The 18,181-nt window shown below is 47.4% G+C and overlaps 1 protein-coding gene across 21 annotated transcripts in view; it reads right to left on the reverse strand.

The window, feature by feature from the left end:
• Positions 1 to 18,181, reverse strand: part of KSR2 (kinase suppressor of ras 2) — a 446,664-nt gene that overhangs the window by 14,762 nt on the left and 413,721 nt on the right. For all 21 annotated transcript variants that reach the window (XR_013366586.1, XM_077875824.1, XM_077875825.1 and 18 more), the window contains 2 exons: positions 5,600 to 5,696; positions 4,483 to 4,616 (listed from right to left, as the gene is read on the reverse strand). Coding sequence is in view for 20 of the 21 variants with exons in the window: in XM_077875824.1 (XP_077731950.1) it covers positions 4,483 to 4,616; positions 5,600 to 5,696 (231 nt within the window). In the remaining variant the exon portion in view is untranslated. The remainder of the gene's footprint in view (positions 1 to 4,482; positions 4,617 to 5,599; positions 5,697 to 18,181) is intronic.

Consider the following 18,181-nt stretch of genomic DNA (forward strand, 5'->3'; position numbering starts at 1 on the left):
TGGAGAATCTACTATGCCTAAGCACCATGAACATAGCAGTGAAGGACACTGCAAGGTCTCTGCCCTCCTGGAGTCTGTGCTTTGGGAGGGGAAGGGGATGACAAATGAATTAAATTAATAGGAAAAATACAGAGAGAGATAAGCATTATACAAAATAATTTAAACAGGGGAATGTGTTAAAGATAAGAGTGAACTCACTTTAGATAAAATGTGAGCTAAGATTGACGGGACATAAAGGACCAAGCCATATGAACAAGGAGAAGGATATTATTCTAGGCAGAAGGGGAAGTTAGGATAAAGGTGTAAGGCAAGCCCTGTTTGGGGTGTTCTAGAAACCTAAAGGCAGCCAGCATCATTGGCACATATCATGCCAATCCCATGTATCTGTTAAAATGTATACAACCAATCCCTAGTTGATGGGCCTCCCTCTTTCATCAGTATAAACAATGCTGGGAAGAACATCATTTGGTAGCCACTGTGAATATATTTGCACCTACATCTATGATTATTCCTTAGGATAAATTCCTGGAAGAGGAAAGACGCTGGCTGCCTTTTTCACTATTGTAAGTACAGAGCTCTCCATCTGGGACTGGAATCTGAGCAGATCTCCCATAAGGTTCCCACTGATTCAAGATTCCCAGGAAAGGGCCAGTTAATTCAGGGAAAAGGGGCAGCTATGGGAGAGGGGGATAGATATCTCCAACCATTAGGAGTGAGATTGTGATGGTCCAGAGCCTCCTGAATGTGGGGGACCTGGGGCTGCCTAGATTCTACAGTTCTCCTAGGATGGCTTCTGAGCTATGTCAGGTGTGATGCCCTGCTCCCCTGATGATTATCTGAAAACCTTCTAGAGCAGCACTATCCAATAGAACTTTCCATGATGATGGAAATGTTCTCTGTCTGTGCCATCCAATATGGCGGCCACTAGCCAACACGACACCTGAGCACTTGAAACCCAGCTAGTGCAGCTAAAGAATTAAACATTTAATTTTATTTAATTTTAATTAAAGTTAAAACTACATAGCCTTATATGGCTGAGAGCTATTGGACAGTGCTGCTCTTGACTATTATTTACTGCAAATGGGTTTTTTCATTTACTTCTTTACATGACCATATATGGGAACTAGCACTTTTTTAGTACTAAATTAATCTTAATTAAATTTTCATCTTTATTAAAATTAAGATGAAATATGCTTATTCATGCCATCCCTAAAGTTATCTTGTGGACCATGTGTAGGGGAAGGATAGAACCCTGATAAGAGAGCCTCTAGGAGTTTTGGGGCTGGATAATCCTTTCTGGTGGGGGCCACATGATTATTAGAATTGTGCCCTATAAATGTATTTTCATCCCGAGGACACAGAGATGAAGTTGAGCCTAGAGCCCAAAGTAAGAGCATCCTTCAAGAAGGGTGGGCCATGGCCTGAGCCAGCTAACACTCTCCAGGCATGGCCAGGCCATTGGGGGTATGATGAGATGCGGTGCTGTGGCCCAAATGGAGAGTACCCCAGTTCTGATCTCTTCCTGACCGCTTCTGCTGCCTATTCTAGACTTGCTGGCTCAGTGCAGGTTTGGAATTGCAAGATAGGCCAGAAGGAGGGGTGCTGGCCCCTTCCTAACCATCAACCCAGGATGGGAGGGGACACACGCCTGGGAGGGGGCTCAATGCCAGGCCTGACCCAGACACTCCGGGATGTCCCGTTCCCATAGCGATGGGCCCATCAGTGACAAACTCAAATAGTCTTCATTATGGTTATTATTATGATTAATAACAGCCTGCAGGGGGCTGGCATGATGGTGCTGGCATTAAAAATGACACCTTTTCCTGACGATAGCAGAATAGCTGCATGTTGGCAATGCTGGGGACAGGCTCGAGGGAAGCCCCTGCGGTCTATCTGGATGTTCAGGGCACTCTCCCTTCACAGGGTAACCCCTACCCCTGTCCAGGCCCAGCAGATCTTCCCCTGCTGGGAACCCAGCACTGTGAATGCCCTAAGTCCCGACTGAGGCCAGAGCAGGATGGCAAGCAGCCCCCGCTGAGTGTCTCACGTGTGCCAGGTTATCCATTTCACTCAGTCCCACTAATCCGACGATCAGATGGATAAAATCCCTGTTCTGTGGATGAGGATACAGAGCTTCAAAACACTTAAGTGACCTGCCTGAAGCTGTAGATGTACTAAGTGACTCCAGAGACTCCCAACCATAATTTTACAGCAATTCCTAGAGAAACGCCCCCCTTAGGGAGCAAACTGAAGTCCTATGTACAACTGTAGCAGGGAACATACAACAAGCACAGGAGATCCCTGATGGGGGGTAGGCAGCCAAGAAATGTGGATTTTTGTGGGAGAGGTCGCTGAGGACTCCCTGGCCTCTCTTGACACTGCCCAGGTTTGTTTTGATGACCAGGCTGGGCAGGGGTGGGGGTGGGGGGAGTGCCGGCTGGACAAGGCCAGCAGCCACTTTGCCCTTGACTTGAACTTGCTTGCCGGTTGACACTGGGCCCCTGTGAGTGAGGTAAAGGAAAGGATGCTCACGTCATTCCATTTCCTTTCTTCCTCTTTACCCTGAGGCTTTAGAAAACCAAGAACCAAAAGGGAGAAAATCAGAGGTCCTGCCTTCTTATCCTCCACCTTCAGGAGAATCCACTAGCCAGGAGAAAGGGAAGGTATGTGGACACACCTCCAGGAGGGAGCAACTGGATGATTTTTTTTTAAAGAGCCTTGAAGTAGGTTCACAAAAGCATCTGCTGGGCCTCTTTTTGTCTGGACACAAATACTTGAGTGCATAGTAATGTTGCCAACTGCTTTCTCTTCCTCTTAACCCCGGGGGGTTGGATGGATAGATGGACGGATGGATGGATAGATGGATGGATGGAGTGTATGTGTATGTGAGCATGCATGCATGTGCATGCATGCTTGCAAATTATATGTGTGCGCACATATGTGTACACATGCAAATTCTCTGCCAGCAAACCCACTTGTGAGTGCTGCTGGGAAGAGCAGGGGAAGAAGGAATGTGGTTCAGCCTTCCTGGCTTGTTGGGTTCTGACTCGATGGACTCTCTCCACCAATCTATCCACTGATATCTTTGTTCATTTACCTACGTCTTTTCTCATCTGAGGTGCCATAGATAGTTTGGGAGACCGCACTGACTCTTTTTTGGGTGGAGTAAAAGCTGAAGACAAACTTATGCTTTTGTTATGCTTCCTGTATCTAGATCACATAGAAGCAGCTAGATCAAGCGTTGCTGATTTTTGGAGGCTCTTAGATTTAAGATATTATACAGCTTGAATGAAATTCACTTTGGGTAGGGGGGGGACCCTGGGGTGGACCTCAAAGAGATCAGTACCTCAAAGCAGCTGAAACTGAAGTAAAAGAAGAGTGTGGGGCTGCCATCCAGAGGAGACAGGTACCTCTTATAAAAGGCACGATTAGAGAAAACCACAGGGTTTTTAAGTTTGTGTGAGTGCGCGCACGCATGCGTGCAGCTTCAAATTAAAAGTCACTGAGGGCAGACTTTCTGAATCATAGGTTGTTTATTTGGAATCAAGCTGTTTCTCATGGTCAACTCAAGGCAGCTTGCCCTCGGGTGAGTGGCTCCTGAGAATTAATTACTTAAGGATGGTTAATGATTCTCCTGGGTGACACTGGGGGAGGTATATGCAAATTAATAGTAATTTCAACAACTACTCTGTGTAGTGTGCTTCCTATGCTCTGGGCACTGTGCTGGACGCCTGATTGTGACATTTCATCCACACAATGATCCTACGAGGTAGGCATGATCACACTGTCATTTTTCCGGCAGACACAGAAACTAAAGGTCAGGGAAGTTCCATTTGTGTAACTAAAGTCACACTTATTAAGTGGCAGAGCCAAGTGGTGGGGGTGGGGCACAGGTGGGTCAGATTTTAAATCTCTTAACTGTACTCTTGCTGCACTAAAATGGATTGGTTCATAAGAAAACTCTGAGCAAGGACTCTTGGGTGATTCCAACTTCCAGGTGGGTACTCAGGGCAAAGGGTCTTCCAGCTAAATTCAAGGGCAAGGTCTTTCAGGATTCAGGAATGCTCAGTGTTCAATAATGCATGTGGGCTCAGGGGTGCCTGGGTGGCTCAGTGGTTGAGCATCTGCCTTTGGCTCAGTGTGATCCTGAGGTCCTGGGATCGAGCACTGCATCAGGCTCCCCACAGGAAGTCTGCTTCTCCCTCTGCCTGTGTCTCTGCCTCTCATGAATAAATAAAATCTTTGAAAAAAAAAAACAACAACACGCATGTGGGCTCAAAAGTACTGCTTGCAAGACAGGCTCCCAGGGAATCATGGCTTGACCTGGCATCAGCACTGTAGCATCAGCAATAGCCTACTTAGCTGCTCAGCTAAATGACCTCTGGCCCAAGACCCAGTCTAGGTCACTGGTCATTTGGGTGACTTCTCACCCCTAAGTGTCATCTGTCAAGAACTCCACTATGCCCTTCTACTGCCACTCACCTGCCAGCCTGCAGCACCCCAGAAATGCTGAAGAGCCCGAAGTCTGTGATCACCACTTTGCCATTGTCATAGAAGACATTCTTTGACTTGAGGTCCTTGTGAAGGATCCCCTTTGCGTGGAGGTAGCCCATGCCCTGCAAGAAGCAAGGAAATAGGAATTTCCAGGGAACACCTGAGTGCTCGCTGCTACACTGGCTTGGGTTCACCCTCCTTGCCCTTCCAACAAGAGTGTCCTGGACAGCTGCAGCACTGGGAGCCCAAACACAGAGGCTTGGAGGTAGGGTGAGAGAAGTCATGGCAAGTGGGAACAGGCAGGGTCCCCAGGACACATGTCTGCCACCACCCCCGGATGACCACCACTATTCTTACCTAGCTTGTCTGCTTCCTGAAGAACAAACAAGGGAAGATGTCCCTTGTGGGGAAAAAAAAAATGAAGACAAAAACGAAGAAGAGGTTCCCGGAGAAAGGAATCCCATCAACCACCTCCCCACACTTCCTCTTTTAAAAAAATAACTCCTCTGCAGGAGATTTGTTTTATATCTACTTAACTCATATCAGTGCAGAATGGATCATGAGCCAATGATCAAGATCACAGAGAGTATAGTGGAGGTCTCACTCAAGGGTGAGTCTCTAGATTTTTGGGGTTTTGCCTTTATGAGCAGTCACATTTTATCTCTTCTAACGGCTCAGTCCTAACACTTCCAAATGGGAACTAAAAGCCCCAGTCAACTGACTAACGAGGCACCTGCCAGAAAACACAGGATGTTCCAGTTTGTTTTAATCCCAAACAACTTGCAACAATTGGATGTTTCCCCAGCAGCTGCAGAGAGAGAGAGAGATGGTTTGCACTCACAGGAATTCAAGCATCTGAGGGGTAAGGGAATCTAGCAGCACAAACTTCTCCTGGTCCCTGTACATGCCCAATTATCATGACAATGAGGCACCAGATGGAAGTCAAACATCAGGAGACCAACCCTAATGGTGACATCTGGGCAAAACTCTTCTTCACTTGCAGTGTGGTATTTTTTAGGTCAAATTTAAATTTTTTTTTTAATCCAGACTGTTGATCTGAAGATAAACCATGCATCTCAGGAGGGAGCCCCAGACCCTGTGGTACCTTCACAATTTCTTGGGCAATCTGCCTCGTTTTGTTGACATCCAAGACGATTTTGGCATCCCTCACCACAGAATAGAGCGTCCGTCCCTTACAGAGGCTGGAAAGCAAAAGGACAAAATAAATGATTGGCAGTTGTTCCGGTGAGAGTGACCCACGGTAGTTGTTAGATGTGACAAATAAGACTGGATGTGCCCCTAGTTTGCCTATTGGATAATGAGCCTGTAACTGGACCTCAGACCTGGTTCTGGGATGCAGATCAGGGGCAAGTTCTTTGGATTCATCACCAACACCGCCCCCCCGACCCCGGCATCATAGGATACCTACAGAATCTAACCCAGGCCCGAGTTCCATCTGTCCTAGGGTTGCACAGAAGGAAAGTTGCACATAAACCAGAAACTTCTGGGGTCCTCAGACACCACTTATCACTCTGCCAGCCACTCGTCCCAGCTGCTCCCACTCTCCAGAAGCTGCTGAGGTGGGGGGACAGTGATAAAACACCAGCAGAATGGTGGCTCACATCCACCAAGTACCATTGGCCAATGATGCATTCAAGCCTTCAGACGGTGGCCTGTCAACATCAATGCTCTTCCCCCCAAACCAGATGCCTGTCTACATTCTACACAGAGGGCTTTTCAAACCTTTTCAGCCTCATTGAATTCATTTTGAGGACCAATGTTTAAGATAAATAAAAAGATGACAAAGGACATTAATGCAGTGACAGTAACACCTCCTCATTTAGTTGCCTGCATGCCCATCCGTCTGTCCTCTCTGCAGCGGGCTCAGTTCCTGGCACGCAACAACAGACACTCAGTACGTGGTCACCGAAGGAGTGAGTGAATGAATGAACTCTAGATTCCCCACCTCATCCCCAGCCCTTAGCACCACGTCTGGCTCATAGTATCCTGTGTTGGCTGAAAGAGGGAGGGATGGTATTAGGAAAGTTCACGTTCCATCTTGTGTCAAAATAATGGCTTGAATTTTTCTTTTAATCTAGGAGTTAATTGCTAAAAGACTCTCAGTCCCTCCTTTAGTATTGTTTGAGCCTTTGTCACCTGCAAGACTTAGCTGAGAAAATGTGGTTGGAGCTAGAACTGTGGCAGAGGGACCTCAGTTTGGATCCCAGCTCAGCTTCTTACTGTGTGTCTTTGGATGGGTTACTTAACTTCTCTGGACCTCGGTTTCCTTAGCTATCAAAGAGAATACCTACCCTTGTAGAGTCACTGTGAGAACTGAATGAGAGAAGGCATGTGGTGGAAAGTGTAGCAAAGCAGTTAGAACCGAGGTCTAGTCAAACTCTGTGGTTTAGAATCCTGGTTTGTCATTAGTGGCTGTGTGACCCCAGGCAGATGAGTTAACCTCTTTGAGCTTCATTTTCATTATCTGTAAAAGGGGGTAAATAGTTCCTGCCTTACGAGATTGTTAAAGAGAATCACATGAAATCAGGTGTGTAAAAGTACAGGCATCTCTCCGTGCTTGACGCATATTAAGTACTCACAAAATGCGGGCTGTTAGGAGAGGTGGCAAATGATCAATAAAATGGCAAATGCACGCACATCCTTGTGCAAATATGTGTAGTATATTTATACACGCATCACATCTGTTTGTCCATCTATTATATTTCTACCTATCTACCCAGCTACGTATTCACCCATCCACCCATCCCAAATGCTACCCATGATCTTTGACTAAGATGTGTTTCTTTACTTCCTTAAGGTGAGATTCTTAGGGAAGCTGACTCCCAGGGAGTCTGATTAACCTGTCCAAGGTCACCCAGTAAGCTGGCAGGTGGCAGCAACGGTGACTCAAGGCTGTCCCCTGTTGTTGCTGTCCTAGGGTACATTTGCTGTGGCTGCTGCAGGAGACGGGGAGACAGTGGGCTGTGCAGCCAATTAAACCATATTGACATTTAAATATTGGGGATGGTGGGGACCGTGGGTGGATTCTCTCCCCTGGATACTCAGTTCTTGAACAGCCACCTACACTCATTACAGGCCAGAGCCCAGAAAATACTGTCCCCACAGAGCAAATCATTGCAATAGGCTCCCGGATTCCCAGACTCTCCTTCCCAGAATAACTGCATACAAGTCGCAGGCTTCAAATATCCATCCCATCTTTCCCTGCTCACATCTTTCTCTCTAGGAGCAGCTGCTAAAACCTTTGCTTCTCTCACTACCCTGTGGTTTCTGGGGCTGCTGGAGAAACCAACACAGACTGGTGGTATGTAAATTTGCACGATCACAGCTTGGCACGGCTACCAACGTGAAAGATACAAATAACCCACGATCAGCAATTCCTCCCCTAAGTATATAGGCAACAGGCATGCATACTCACATTCACCCACAGATACACCAGAATGTACTACCACATTAGTAACAGCCCATTCATTACAGCCCCACACCGGAGCCAATCCAAGTATTCATCAACAAAGGTGGATAGATTGTGATGTAGCCATATAACAATATGTATATATTTGTACTGTATAACCATAAACTATTGCTAATGGCAAAAATCATAAATGCAACATTGAACCAGAGAAGCCAGGCACACAATACTCACACTGAATGATTTCATGTATATAAAGTGCAAAAGCAGACAAAACTGATCCAAGTGCTAGAAGTCTGTGCAGTGCTGACAGTTGGGGACTGGGAGGCTTGAGAGAGAATGAGGGGGGTGTGGGGTGGGAGGGGTGGCGCAGGCAATGTTCTGTTTTGATTTGGGTACCGGTACTGGAGTGTGAATTTAGTGGAAATTCAGCAGGTTGTGCTCTTAGGATCTGGACACTTTGCCAGATAGTCTTGCTTTCGACAAACAGGCAAGGATGAACAATTCACCGTGTAGAAATTTACCAGAGGATCTAAACCAACACGGATACCCCAGGTATCTGCTTCCAAGCAGTACAGTCCGAGAGGCAGTGTCTGCAGAGGAGTTAGGGGCTCCTGGCCTGGCTGTGCCTGCCAGGTGTGCATCAGGGCTGAGCTGGAGAGCAGGTGCAGGGAGAAGGCTGAGCTCTAAGCCGGAGCAGACATCAGGCAGGTGTCCAGGGCGGTTGAGGCTTGGATACTCCAGGCAAGTCAGTCCAAGTATCTTTGGCAACTGCTCTGAGCTTGGGGTTTCTGTGGCTAAAGGCGGTGCCCAAAAAGCTGCTTGTACGGTAGGAGGTGGGAAGGGAACGGAATAAAGGATGAAGGTTTACTGAGCATGTGTGTGGGACCTATTCACTTTCACAAATCCTCCCAGCAACGCTGCAGGGTTGACACCACTGGCCCATTCCCACAGATGAGGATATGGAGACCCAGAGGGGTGGAAGACCTGCTCACAGACATACAGAGATGGTGTCAGCCTTTTCCTGATCTTTCTCTCATCTCCTGCGTGGTGTGGATATGATTTTGGGACCATTTAAGAGGCATGCAGGCAAGGGAATCCAAATCTGACTCTACCATTTACTACTTGCTGGGTGACCTTGGGAAGTGACTTTGATCTCAGTTTCCTCATCTGTAAAATGGGGGTAATAGTAACAACACCAGCTAACGTGCATGAGCCCTTTCTATGTGCCAGGTGCCAGTCTACGCACAACAGACCCACACGGTGAGTGTTCTTTCTGTTTTTCATGGATCCTAAGATGTGCATTTCCTTGAAACTTAACATCTCTAAAATCAGAATGCATCTTATTCACGAACAGGTAACAGTTTTGCTCTCACTGTATTCTTTATAGTTCATGAATACATGGTCCATGTTGTGACTGATGGCATCTTGGATTTATTGAAGTCTTGGATCAGCCATGTTTTACAGAGAAGGAAACTGAGGCTCAGAGAGTTTAAGTGGAGCTAGGATTTGAATCCAGGCAACCTGGATCCAGAGCTTACGCTCTTTGACTCCCATCTTCTGCTCCATGACTTTTTCTGAGACTCTAGCACGTCGTACACTCTCAGTGAATAGTAGCCATAATGTTGCTACTAAGGCAATAAAGATTAATGAGGCTGCTGGCCTTGGTAGCAGTCAGTCTGGAGGTCAGGAGAAGATGTTTTAGTGGCTTCAGGATGTAGTTAGTACCTCTCTAGGTTCTGGGGCGGTAAGCATGCACATGTGGACACACACACACACATACACACATACACACATTCCCCTCTCAGTATCTCTCTGCGCAAGGATCACATTTCTCCAAAAAGAGAAACAAGGATGGGACATTTCCCACTTTATCTGCAAGCTGATAGGTCTCCCCAGCCTTGACCCCAGGTAACTCATTCACACAGTTCTGACCTTTGAACCCATGTCCCAGGTAACAGTGAGCCTTCTGGCCAGGATGGCACTGCATGTGTGAGATGCTTGTTACAAACCAGCCTAAAAGAGGATTGCTAGAAACAATAAGATAAAACCATCTACAAGGCTTATCAAGGACCTCTGTCCAAACTGGCTACTTTCTACCAAAAACAGTGACTGGGAGAGAAATCAAGATGTTGAGGCAGCCACTTCACTTCTCTCCTCCAAACCCCTTAGCACCAAATCTGGGGACCCAGGCCTGTGTGAATGAACCAGGCAGGGGGATATGTGCCTGGGGGCTACCTCCTCCTCCGACTGACAGATCGGCTCCCAGTCCAGCTTTGCCACCTCCAAGTCCACATGGCCTTGGAGACTGATCCAGGCACAGTGTCCCCATCTGTAACTGTGAGTGTGGTCGGCAAACAGTGATCCCCCAAAGACGTCTACATCCTAATCCTCAGAAACAGTGACTCTGTCCCTTACATGGCAAAAGGAACTTTGCAGAGGTGATTAAATTAAGACTTTTTCAGTGTGGGGGGTGGGTGGGGGATTATCCTGGGTTTTCTGGGTTGGTCCAGTGTCATCACAAGGGCCCTTAAAGTGAAGAAGGAGGCAAAAAAGAGTCAGAGAGAGATTAGAGTACGGAGGAAGGACTCAACCAGCCATCGCTGGCTGTGAAGATGGAGAAGGTCCATAAGCCAAAGGATGAAGGTCGCTTCTAAAAGCTAGAGAAAGGAACAGATTCTGCTGTGGAGCCTCCAGGATGTAATAGAGCTGCCACCTTGATTTTGGCCCTGTGAGGCCCATTTTAGACTGCTGACCTCTAGAACTGCAAGATACAGATGGCAGCTATAGGAAACAAATCCAGCGGGCAGCACGTCCATACTGCCTGGCAGGAGGGCATGAGGTTGAAATGAGGTCATGCAGGTACAACGCTTGGCCCAGCATCTGGCCGGAACATGTACTCCTTCAACAGCAGCTCAGATCGCTGCTAATAATATTACTGCTGATATTATTGCAAATACTACTACTTTCTTGCGTAGGTGGCCACAACTGCCCCTGACTGCCTCTCTGGCTTCCCTGATTTGGTCTTTATCCAGCATGCTGAGAGGCCGTGTCAAAATACAAAGCAGACCTGGCCATTCCCTGCTACAGTGTGTGTCCCCCAACTCTGCGTCCCCCCCCCCCGCCGTTCCCACTCCCCGCAGTGCTCTCTGGATACAGACCCAACTCCACCAGTGCCCACAGGTGCTACACAGACTGGCCCCACCCCTTTCTTGTTGGGATTTTTCCCTTTGCCCACTGAGCTCCAGCCACACATGCTTACCTCAAGGCCTTTGCATGTGCTGTTCCCTCAGCTCTCCCCATGCGTCCTTGAAAGCCTCCCCTGGCCTCCCCAACTAGTTCCCTCCTCCCCAGTAGGTCCCTGCAGCACCATGGACTTCATCTCTGCAACACTTGTCCTGGTTGGAATCATACGCTTGTTGCATGGAATCTTTGATGACAGGCTGTCTCCTCCTCTAGACTATGCTCCATGAAGGCAGGGTCTAGGTCAATCTGGCCGCACCTGTACTCCCACTACACAGAAGGTTCTGAAGGAATGAATGCATGCAATGCCTCGGGCTGCCTCACATGGCCAGACCTCCTCTTTCAGTATTCCAGGGAGTGAGATCGCCACCAGAACATCACATCCAATTAAACAGAAACTTCTCAAGGGTCTGTCTTCGTCTCTCCGGGCTTATTTGTTTGTGGGCTTTATTTTGTGAGCTCTAAGGGCCTCTAGTTGAGGGTAACAGATGGTCCGTTGGTTTTGGAGGGGGCTGTTGGGCTTTCAGATATGCCTGGTCTTAAACTGGAATGTCCTAGACCTGGCATGCATGTTCTCCTCTGCCACACCTGCTCCCCTTCCTACAAGTTACACCTGTCTAGACCTCATAGTTGTTTAAGCATGAGGCCAGTGGCTGGCAAACCTAAATGTACTCAGAATTCCCTGGAAGAGCTTGTTAAAAAAAGATGGCCCCATCCTGAGAAATTCTGATTCTAGGGCAGAGAATTTGCATCTTGAACAAGTTCCCAGGTAATGCTAAAATGCTAGTGGTCCAGACACCCCACTTTGAGATCCACTGCTCAAGACCAATCTCATTTTACTGAGGCCCAGAGATAATCAGCTACACTCACCCCCCATTTAGTGAGTGCCATTGTGGGCACGGTAGCATTCTAGGGGTAGGTGACACTGTTGTGGGTGTATGCAAGATAGGACCAGTCCTTAATCTCATGGGGCTGGTTGGCCAGGGGAGACATTGGGCAATAAATAAGTAAACCAAGCAGATAGATGAGATGTTCAGAGAGGCACAGGGGCTAAGGAGAGAATAAATAGATTTACTGGACAGAGAGTGATGGAGCTGGGGGCTACTTTAGCAAGGATGGTCAGGGTAAGTCTCTCAGGGGAGGTGATATTCATGCCAAGAGCTGAACGAAGAAAGAAGCCAGCCACATGAAGATCTTGAGGAAGAGAGTTCCAGGCTCAGACACCAGCCAGTGCAAAGGCCCTGAGGTAGGGTACACTTGAGTACTACAGCAAAGGCCATATGGCTGGGCTCTAGAGAACATCTCCCAGGGCCTGCCCCCCCTCAAGTGCTGATCTTCCAAATAAAAAAAAAACAAAAAACAGTTGGGTGAAAACCATCCTTCTTAGCTCTGTCTGATTTGAGTCCCTAAGGCAATGGGTTTCAAAGTCAGCTGTTATTTTAAAAACACTCTATTCTGTCAGAAGGGATTTACAACCCTTTGCTTGTTCACTTACTTCTAAGCATCACCCACCACTCAAAACTCCAAACCCACTTAACTGCCCGTCTCCTCCCCCCTTCCCTTGAGCAAATAAATCACATTTCAAGCGACAAGTTGCATCCTCCATCAAATTCCAGCCGCAGGCAAGCTTTTAACTTCCAAGTCGTTCATGAATCTAACACTGAAGATATTAAACCTTGGGACTCTGGGGCTTTCTAATAAAAAATGCCAGGTTAGCTTCCTATTAAAAATGGGAAATGCCAGAAAGCAAGTGAGAAATGCCAGCTGTTTGCCACCTGCTTAACCCGACGTGCGTCCAGGAAATGAAGAGTTATAGAGTTCCATTTAGTAAGGGGTTGGTGGCAGAAGGCTCGTGTCCCAGCCAGACAGAAAGAGGATGGTGTCCTGCCAGATACTGGACCGTGTAGAGCAGGAGCCTAGCTGCCCAGGAAAGCGGGGCTTACTTTTTACTAATGCACACACCCCCTTTCCAGCTTCTGATATTGCTGAAAAGCTTTGAGAAGTAGGGAGGGAAAAAGGAAGCTTAGACCCTACCTTACTGGATCTTTCTCTCCAGGGCTGGATCCAATTTTGCTAAGTGCAGAGGCTGCTGCTCTGAGTCCTTCCAGTATGGAGACAGGGTTGTGCCAATTAGTGAGCCCTCCTGCCCCTGACTGTGACCTCAGGCTTCTGGGTATCTGGTGACATCCTGCTCTTGGTGGTTCTGGGCTTCACAAGGGTAGGAGTGCTCCAAGGGCACAGGCAGCCAGTGGGGGAAGCTGGAGCCTTTAGCTCGCTACAGGAAGCACTTTCAGGAAATGGTAGCCTAGATGGTCCCCCTCTCTCCGGTCACATTGCGTCACATTGCGTGGTCCAGCTGCCATCTGAGACCTGTTCCTTTTGACCTTGTCCTAAAACATTCCAGGACCTGATCCTCCCTAACTCTGAAGCATATTGGTTTTTTAAAAATCATCTCCTAAGTGTCAGACGTGTATCTCATGGTGATCATTCCAGAACCACCTTAAGATTTCTGCCAGATGGGCCACCTTGCATTATTTATCACTTGCTAATAATTTCATTTTGGTGCACTTCCTAGAAAAAAAAATGTGTATTTAAAGAAATGTTTATCATTATCTTCTATCACTGCCAGGTAGAAAGCCAGTATCTCTAGCCTCAGATAAATGTAAAAGTAAGCATGGTGAAAGCCAACACGTTAAACAAAACGAAATCCTAGCTGGGTACTGTGGCCTGCCAAATGGTCTGATCTTGAGGCCCCTTCTTTGTTTTTTTTTTGTTTTTTGGATTTTTAAAAAAAGAAATTTAGCAAGTCAAGGTTAAGAAGGTGTTGGATGCTAGCATTGGGTGGAAACTTTCTCCTTTATGTCACCAGGAGGATGGAAAGAGAATAGAAGAAGAAAAGGGGGGGGTCTCACCCTCCATGATTCAATGCTATGTGGGGCGAGCAGTACCTGTCCTCCCCTCTGGGAAAACCTCATGTAATCCCTGTACCTGCAAACCCCTCTCTCCTGTCCTATGCACAGTGATAGGACAAAAAGGGTCATATCCTTGTTTTCAGGAAACTGACACGCTCATGGAGGAACAGACAGTAGCAAATAGAATAATTCTAAGTAGGACAATGGAGAAACTAACATGGGGTCAGAGAGACGGAGAAGAGGGAGGTGGGTGCCTCCATTCATAAGTGGTCAGGCTGGCATCTCAGGACCCCTCCTGAGAAGGGTGCCCCCCTTCCTGCCACATCATGCTGTCTTATGGCAAAGACTACATGGCTTTCTGGCAACTTTTCCCCACGTGCCCACCCAACCCCCCCAACCAGTCTCATCTCTCCAAGAAGGGCAGGCACCATCTTGTTCAGGATGATGAGCATCTCCTGAAGGCTGGCCAGGGGACCAGGACAGAGGCAAAAGGTTTCCAGGGATCCTCGCATTCAATGCTTCAAAGAGCTCTCTAAAGTGGGTAGGGTTCTTCGCATTGCAGGGATGGGAGACAGAGGCAGTAAGCCAGCTTGGATAGGAGAACACATTTCAGAATCAGAACCGCTTGGGATAAAAGTCTGCCCCTTCCTGGCTGTGTGATCTCAGGCAGGCTACTGGAAACCTCTGGAACTCACAGTGCTCTGTGACCTGTGAGGTGGGCTGAGGACGGAAAGGAGTTGCTTATGCATCGTGTGAGTATGTGTGTGGCCTCTGCCCCTAGTTTGAGAAGGAACTAACTGGCACTGCTTGGAAATGAGACAAGATGGAACAATGGTCTCTGTTACGTGGCTCTCTGTGACAAGGCACTGAGCTAAGCACTTCTCAGGCCTCTAGATTACAAACAAGGCAATTCATGTGCAGGAGGGTTATGGCACCAGCCCCAGGTCCCACACTCAGTAGGTGACAGGCTCTGGATTTGAGTCCAGGTCTGAAAGCACCACACCTTTCCAGGATTTTAGAAGATCCCTTGGGAAAAAATGATTTGGCCAAGAGGAGTGAGCTGAACCCACACAGGATGGCCCAACTTCTAAGAAACTTCATCCACTGAGCTCAGCTGAGACACCCTTTCCCCCTCAACCCCCCAGCTCAACCATCGTTCAACCCTCTAAATTCAGGGCCAGCCCAAGTCTGGCCTGACAGTCCACTTGCTGTTTCTGTTTGTGAATTCTAGCCACCACCTGGAGATAATCACGGCAGGCCGAATAGGGGTGGACCATTTGAGGGGGTCTTTAGAGCTCTTGGATGCACCCCTACAGCATGTAGCTGAGCCAGGCCCAGGGGAGGAATTCCAGAAATGCTCCTAGGACAAGTGAATGAACCAACACATGGTTCCTACCACCTTCCTTCTTCCCATCACCCACTGTAGCTGGAAGAGCTGTGTTTAGTGCCAGGGCAGATCCTTCTTCCTGGCTTAGCACATGAAACAGACCCAGGGCCAAGCCAGGGTAAGTCACTGATGAAGCATGCAGCCTCTTCCCTGTCTGCGCAAGGTACCAAAAGACCACACAGACCGCTGGCCCTGCCTTCCAGAGCTGGATCGCATAACACATCAGTTCTTGCTGCTCCCTGACCAGACCATATATATATTTTAAAAGCTGAACAGTAAACTTAACTACCATTTAAAAAATGTATATGCATACCACCTAATTTATACACACTAAAAATCCAGAGAGGACAGACTCCAAGATGTCAGCAGGGTTATTTCCAGGTAGTGGGATTTAGAGCTTTACAAGTTTTTTTTTTTTCCTTTGCTGCTTATCTCTCTTTTCTCATTTTTTCTCCCAATAAACACGTTACTTTTGTAAAACGAGAGAAAAAGGGGAAAAAGGCACCTCTGAGTCAGACTGCAATGAAACCACATGCATGTTTATCCTATAGACAGTTTGGAAAATACCGAGCTGGCCACAGACTAAAATGAGGATGGGGGCAGGTAGCTGAATGCATGAACTGCATCCATGCTCCAAGCAGCTCAGCCTTGGCCTTGCTCGGAAGGCTGTCCAGCTGTGACTCTTTCAAGGCAGGAAGCATTTTTTTGCGCCTTGTCCTCTGCACAGGCCTTAGCACATTCTGAGCATGCAGCAAGTGACTGGTCCTTACCTGAAAACCCCAACAGCGCTCTCTCCCTGGAAAAGTTCAATTCTTAATGAAGAGGGCAGAGTCAATGACCTGATTTTTAAAAATAACTGTGTGTCTGGTAGGAGGAGGAGGAGCAGACAATGAGTTATATGCATCACCCCACAAACTGCTGTGTCCTTTCTGCCTATGGGGCCCACCACCCAAGTGGGTAGAGGGAGATGGTGAGGTGGGGAGGGGTAGCAGCAGGGGGACGGGAGAGTCCACCTTCCCAGGAGATGGACCTCAATGTGGCACCTACCTGGCCATGATGTAAGAAAACATGTATAGAAAGTTCTAGAATTCAGGCTATAAACTAGTGTTATAGATCACTGGGTCCATCTCCTTCATGGAAGAAATGGGGATACCAAAATGCAGAGGAAAGTAGAATTTCCCAAGGTGGTGCTTCAAGTGGTACAGCCAGGCTTGAACCTCCAGATCTGCCTGAGGCTAAATTCTGCATTTGCAGCCTCAGAGCCATGCTGCCTCCTAAGAATCATCAATATGACGGACACTGAGGGGGGCACTTGATGGGATGAGCACTGGGTGTTATGCTATACATTGGCAAATAGAACTCCAATAAAAAAAAAAAAAGACAGAAGTGAAAAAAAATCATCAATATCATTCACTGAGAACCTTCCCACGAGCACTCTGATAAGAGGTTGACATGAATGATCTTATTTACAGTTGACCCTTGAACGACACGGCAGTCAGGGGCACCAACTCCCCACATGGTTGAAAACCCCATGTAACTTTGGACTCCCCCCCAAAACTTAACTGACCAGATGCCTTACAGATCACATAAAGTCGACGAACACATATTTTGTATGCTGTATACATTATATATGTATTCTCACAATAAGGTGAGCTAGACAGAAAGTATCAAGAGAACCATAAAGAAAATACCTCTGTTATACTGTATTTCTAGAAGCAAGTCTGTATATAAATGAAACTGTGGTTCAAACCTGTGTCGTTCAAAGGTCACAAACAGATGCACTCCTGACTTCAACCTTATTAGGGAAGTGCAATAGCTATTTCAGATGGGAAAACTGAGACCCAGAGAGGTCAAGTCTCTGGCTCAGCTCATGTAGAGGACACCTACGGAGCAGAACTGGCTACCCGCCCCCGTTGTCTGTCTGACACCAGCGTCTTGTTCTCAGCCACTAAGCTACATGGCCTCTTTGGGGAATAGAAAGAGTAGGGCTGAGGGCTGAGGGAGCCAACATTTTTCAAGCTCCCAACATAAGCCTCACCAGAGCCCTGTGGGGGAACAGTTCATCTTCCTACTTTTCCAATGAGGAAGCAAAGGCTCAAGGGAATGAATGACTTGTCCAGGATCCTTCATGGCCAAGATGTGGCAACAGGATCGGCTTGCCCAAAGCTCCCTTTCTGCTGCTTCTCCCTTTCCTTGAGAATGGGACACCCCAGCACACATCCAACAAGCTCGTTGTTGACACTGCTCTAGGTTAGGAGTTCACAAAGAATTTGAAAAAGTGTAGATACACAGGCTTAAGAGACCAAGTACCCAGTAAACACTGTTTTATTGGAACACTGCCACACCCTTGTTTGCACATTGTCTATGGAGGCTTTCTTGCTGTAATGGCAGAGTTGAGTACTTGTAACAGACTCTGGCAAAGCTAAGAATATTTACTGTCTGAAAAAGATAAGTAAAATTTTTTTTAATTTAAAAAATATTTACTGTCTGACTCTACAGAAGATGTGTACTCAGCCTTGCTCTAAGAAACTGGGATGGGTCAACAGAAATAGGGCTACTAGAATTAGAGCTTAACGAGACATCTTGTTCCCCCACTGGAGCCCTCCCTGGCGGCCCCTGGGCAGTAGATGAGCAGGACAAATGTTCATCCAAGTGAGGCAAATCCCAAATTGCTTTAGAATATCTTCCTTACAGATCACTGGCTCTCACAGGGCCACC

Source organism: Canis aureus, chromosome 27 (assembly GCF_053574225.1).
Source record: "Canis aureus isolate CA01 chromosome 27, VMU_Caureus_v.1.0, whole genome shotgun sequence".
Lineage (NCBI taxonomy): Eukaryota > Metazoa > Chordata > Mammalia > Carnivora > Canidae > Canis > Canis aureus.